This window comes from Leishmania braziliensis, chromosome 36, assembly GCF_000002845.2.
Source record: "Leishmania braziliensis MHOM/BR/75/M2904 complete genome, chromosome 36".
NCBI lineage: Eukaryota > Euglenozoa > Kinetoplastea > Trypanosomatida > Trypanosomatidae > Leishmania > Leishmania braziliensis.
The window spans coordinates 2,378,185-2,383,642 of NC_009327.2; the positions used below are offsets into that span (position 1 = coordinate 2,378,185).

General features: G+C 54.6%; 3 protein-coding genes across 3 annotated transcripts; all 3 read right to left on the minus strand.

The window, feature by feature from the left end:
- Positions 1-452, minus strand: LBRM_35_6491 (conserved hypothetical protein; the record flags this gene model as incomplete). The annotated part of the gene is made up of 1 exon (XM_003723197.1): positions 1-452. A coding segment is annotated over one exon (452 nt), but the record flags the coding sequence as incomplete, so codon positions are not given.
- Positions 453-2,730: 2,278 nt separating this feature from the next.
- On the minus strand, positions 2,731-3,504 carry LBRM_35_6500 (conserved hypothetical protein; the record flags this gene model as incomplete). Its single annotated transcript, XM_001569213.1, has 1 exon — positions 2,731-3,504. One exon carries the CDS (start codon positions 3,502-3,504, stop codon positions 2,731-2,733), a length of 774 nt encoding a protein of 257 aa, XP_001569263.1.
- Positions 3,505-4,455: 951 nt separating this feature from the next.
- Positions 4,456-5,013, minus strand: LBRM_35_6510 (conserved hypothetical protein; the record flags this gene model as incomplete). Its single annotated transcript, XM_001569214.1, has 1 exon — positions 4,456-5,013. The coding sequence occupies one exon, from the start codon at positions 5,011-5,013 to the stop codon at positions 4,456-4,458; it is 558 nt and encodes a 185-aa protein (XP_001569264.1).
- Positions 5,014-5,458: the final 445 nt, after the last annotated feature.

The following is a 5,458-nucleotide window of genomic DNA, read 5'->3' on the forward strand; positions in this document are numbered from 1 at the left end:
GGCGGGGCGCGGAGCCCCCCCGCCGCCTCCCCGCGGCCCGGCGGGGAGACCTCGCCCACCCCAACAGCGGTGCCACCGGGGCGCCGAGGGTGGAGATACCACAGCTCCGCGCTGCACTTCTCGCCTTCCCACCCACCGAACAACACGACGGACCCTTCACCAGGCACAGCAGCGGCGCTGGCATGGGCGACGCGGAATGGGGCATCGGGCATTCGCATCCAGACACGCGTTCCAGAATCCCACATACGTGCGTGCGACACGGTGCGCTGCTTGTATACATCGAATCCGCCAATTGCAAATACTTTGTCCTCCGTACAGACCGTTGTCGACTCGACGGTTGACATGGTCCACGGTGGAAGCGCACCTTGTTGAATAAGCGAGGTACGCTTGGCTGACCCGGTGGTCGCCTCCGCATAGGGGAATTCCGACACGCTATTGAACGACTGTGTCATTTCTGATGAATGGTGGTTGGCAAAAAGGAGCAAAAGAAAAGAAGAAGCGCTGATATCACAGCAACGACTGTCCGTGCTGAGGAAGAGCAGAGCCGTTATTGGGTGCTCGACAGAGGCAATGTAAAGCGAACCGTGTGCCGTGCATACGCAGCCACGAACTCTTCAGGATGTCTATATACGAACTGAGAACGACGCACAGTGCAGAAGAAACCACCAAGCAGAAAAATGCAGATTCGCAAAAAAGAGTGAGGTATCATTCCTTTGCTAACCAGACGGGGGGAGGGAGGGAGGGGGGAAGTAAACCAGAAGAGATGAACACTGCACAAGATAAAGATACAATGAAAAAAGGCGGGGGACGGCGGCGGCAAGCAGGAAAAGGGGGCAGAGTGTGCGTGTGCGTGTTGTGAGTAACAGCGTAGGAAGAAGAAGGAAGCAGAAAAAGACGAAGAGGGAGGGAGGGGGAGGGGGGGCAAAGGTACAAGCGAGGAAACATCAGCTGTGCGACGGACGAGGAAAATAGGAAGTCTCTTTGCTGCTGTTCCTCTGGCATCAAGACTAAGCAGCACACCACGCTAAGGGCCGCTGCTTCCTCTCCCACACACGCACGCAGACGTGGACGTGTCCCCCTCTTTTTTTTTTTTTGACCACTGTCGCACGTTTGGTTATTATGCAAACTTTGACTTCCAACGGTCGCCTTCTGGTGCATACAAAAGACGTGGGTCAGTGCCATCTATTAGGGGGAGGAAGGGGAGGGGGGTTGTAGGCCTGCTCCACAAATGAATGTGCGCGCTCGCTTCGGCTCGCTTTTCCCCTTTCACATATGGCAGCATTATCTCCAGACACACCTCACGTGCACGACGAGGGTGCGCTTGCACCTCACCGTGACATCCGGTGTCCTGAGCAGTGCACCACCACCACACTGTGAACCGCAACACTGAGAAGGAACCCACAGTGCAGACAGCTGTAGACACGAAGGCACAGCTGACCCCTACAACGACCTCTCCCCGTTACAGCTGTCGTAATCACTTTTTTTCTACTTTTCCTTCACGCTGGGTTGTGTGTTCATTGGGAACACGGGATGTTAAGCACAAAGAGGCGAAATCGGACTCCGTCATCACCGCACATGCGCACGCAAAGAAGCACACACCCCGCGGGTCGAAAGTGGCCGTAACGACAGCTCCTTTTTCACTTACCTCACCACTCGCCTACGCAGACGTGGGTACGAGTGTGTGCCAAAATACAACCCACTCCTCGCCTCCCTCTCCCTCCGCCCCCTCCCAACCGTGGCTGATACATAGCGGTTGTTTCCGCAGTGCAGTGGAGATGCTGAAACCAACAAAAAAGTGCTCTTCCCGCTTGATTGATGGCTTCCTCGATGGCGACGCAGAGGTACAATGTGAAGAAAACTGCAGCGACGGCGGAAGAAGACGATGGAGGAGGTGGTGCTGGAGGCGCTGGCGGGTGAAAGACAAACAAAGGAATGGTGGAGCCCACGATGGAAAGCAAAAAGGTCGAGGGAAAGGGAAGAGAATACACGCACGTGTGTTTGCAGAGAAGCGCCACCGCTCGAGAGTGTCAAACGTGGTATATACGTGTCTTTGCATAAAACAGAGGTCGTTCTTGGGGGAGGGGGTGGAAGGATGGCGCGAGGCGCTAGAGAGGGCTCGAAAATGAAGGATTACTACAATAAGGGTTGTGGAGTTTCCCACGTTTGAGAAATAAAAAAACGAACGAATCGTACACAACACCTCTCACGCACAGACACGCACACACGCACGAACACAAGAAAAGAGAAAGACGGAGCGAGGGGAGGCAGAGAACAGGCGCGGAGGAGAAAGAAGAGGAGACAGGGCAAATTGACCGCCACGTTGGCAGGGCAGATGGTGCGACATAAAGACAGTCGCCACCTGCAAGAACGACGGCGAGTGGTGGGGAGTGGGGAGTGGGGAAGGGAGGGGAGGGAGTAGCAGGCGACAGGAAAATCATTGAGATGAAAAAGAGGAGCGCGAGTTGTCGCTATCCCAACGATTGCAAACGAGTGCACGGCCCGACAAGCCTCTGTGCTTTAATGTGTCGTGCCCAATGCACCTGCCAACCTCATCATCTTGTCGCAAATACCCAACAGACACGGGAGGGGCACATTCTCCGGAGAATGTGCGGTAGGCATGAGGAACTGTAGAATGGAAAACACAGTGTTACACAGACAACCCCCTCTAGTGTTGCTCTCTTGCACAGGCGTGTCTTCCCTACCTCTCTTCCCTCCACACCTGTCGTTGCTTTACGCCACGCAGGTCCCCATCTCCCCGCGAATACGACCCTTGAGCGACTCTGGAATCACACCTCGATCCTCCGCGATGGCGTCCACTACAGTCTGAACATCCTCCGGCTTGAAGAGGCCGTAGCAGATGCCACCGTGGCGACTGTAGATAATGACATTCCCCGCGTAGATGTGACCACCCAGGTGCGAGCACGGACACACTGTCACTCGCTCTGCCCCACTGGTGCCCATTGTCTCGCGGATAGCGTGCCGGAAGAGGTCAATCAAGACAGACCCGCAGTAGCCGCAGCGCGCGTCGCGTGTGAAGTGGGTGCAGATGAAGATAAAGTACTCCCCCGAGCGGTCGATAGCCAGTGTGCCTTTCGTTTCCCACGGCAGCTCATACGGCGCCGAGATGCCACTGTATTGCGTAATAATGACCGCCTGTGTGTCGCTGTCAACCTTCACGTGTAGAATTGAGTCGTCCGTGTCCTTGCCCAGGTGCGACACAGTGAAGCTCGCACCTGGGCGCTTTTGCCTGACATGCTGACTCAGCTCCTTAAAGCCCAGCACGTTCTCCGTGTGCTTGTCCCACTCCACTGCCGGTATATGGGTGTTCAGAAAGATATGCTCCCGCAGGCTCATGCTGCCGATAATCTTGGTGGGGATCGGGCCGCAGCACTCCTCGCGACCGAAGCCGTACTTATGAGGGTCGAGTCCCTCAATGTCCTGCAGTGTTTGTCTTGTCAGTTTTGGCTTGATCGCCTCAAACGAGTTGGGGTCGGCGGTCATCATGCACACTGTATGCGTGGAGGTCCGTGCATCCGTTACTCCACAGGGTGACTTAGGCAGTACACCACGCACGCGAAAACAAAAAAAAAAAAGAAGACGGTGGTGTCGATGATGAGCGGATACGAAGCAAAAAGAACCGCCACGGGTATACCGCTTCAGGGGTCAATCGCACAGACACCAGAGAATGGATGAAAAAAAAAAGAGGTAGCAGCGAGAGAGAGAGACGACAGCGAGGGGAGGGGAGGGAGTCGAAGCAAATCACTAGAGGAACAAGAGAAGAAATATCAGGATCGGATAAGAAAAAAAAAAAGAGCTAAACGCGAGAGATTTCGAAGCAGTTGCTAGTGCAGTATCTCGTGGCGAAGAGACATGAAAGTGCGCGTGCGGAGGTGAGTGATATGAGGGGGATGGAGAGTGAAAAGAGAAAGAAAGAGTCAAGTTGTGTGGAACTCTGCTACAGTGCTTGCAGAACGTGATTTAAGACATGTACCGTGTCGTGGTTGATGTAACTTGCAATCGATGCGGACCGAGAGCGCGCGAGCAGAGGCGATTAACACCCAAAAAAAAAAAAGAAAGAGAATGAAGGGGCGGTAACAAGGGAGACTCTGTGCATGTGGACATCGCTGTTTATGGGTGGGAAAAATGGTAGTGCAGGTGCGTGGGTGCTGAACAGAGAGTCCAACGAGCAAGTCAAGATGCAGACACAGCGGCGCTCCAGAAGGAAGAGAAAGCGCTGCACCAACAGCAGGAGCTGAACCAGCCACCCAATGTTGCTCCTGATGGACTGGCTTGTTTAAAAGGTCAACTCTAGCGCCTTGGATGTGTTTTCTTCGTTTCCTCAGCCCCTCCGATCATCTCCTTTGTTGGAGCACATGCCACCAGACGGAGACAAAGCAACTCACACAGCAATATCAGGTAAGCCCAACTCGTATGCCTGCGACCGGCAGCGCCAATTCATGACGAGTCCTCGCGGCTTCTGCGACTATCAGTTATACTCTTTGCGCTCAGTGGGTCTACGATGCGCGGTCGCACCAGCATCTTCTTGGGCACACAATACGGAAACACAAGCGCATTGCACACCGGGTTCAGCGACTCCTTTCCGCGGACCGCCGCCTCCCAGCTCTTGATGCGCTTCAGCTTGCCGATCTTGGCCAGTGCAACCTGGCGCTGCCGGTGTGCGGAGAGGCGATCCTGAAAGAGCATGACTACTGGCGGCACTGCAAACTCAAACTCGCTCTCGTTCAGTGAACCATCCGTCTGTATTGTCAGCGTCTTGTGCATACGTGGGAAGCGTGACCGCTCAATCGAAAGCTCCTCGCGGTACATGCCACGGTTCTCAATGTGCTGCATCTCACTCAAGTGTCGGTCCTTGATAAAGGTGCGAAGTACGTAGGGAATCTTGTAGTCTGCCGGGCGCAGCTTCGGATTTGGCGAAACAGTGCGCGCGAGTGGCCGCAAACCTGCCGCAGGCGGAGCGCTCTTGGTCACCACTGCCCACTTGTTCAATACCATGTTGATCTTCAGGTTAGCTTCGAATGCGTCCGAGGGGCGTTATTCTTCTTACGTGTAGCAGCGTTGTGCCGACACCTTGTTCACCGGCGCCGTTGGTCGAGCATCATCCACAGCGTACGTGGACAGCAGCGATAGGCGAGGGTGAGAGAGAAGGATTAATCGACCAACTCAGTGTTGTGTACGCCAAGCATACCGTGACGCACAACATGCGACGAAGAAAAGAATAGAAAAGGGCGAAAGAGTAAAGAGATTGTCATGGATGCACATATGCATGCGAACAGGTACCTGAGAATGAGAGTGGGAAAAACCAAGCTTGGGCTTTGTGTGTGTGTGTGTGTACCTGTGTGCGTGCGCATGCCGTGGATGAGGCAGCCGGTCAATAGCAACATCGACACGCACCATAACGCCTACTTGGGTCACCTCGGAAGGTGCGTTCCTTCCATGA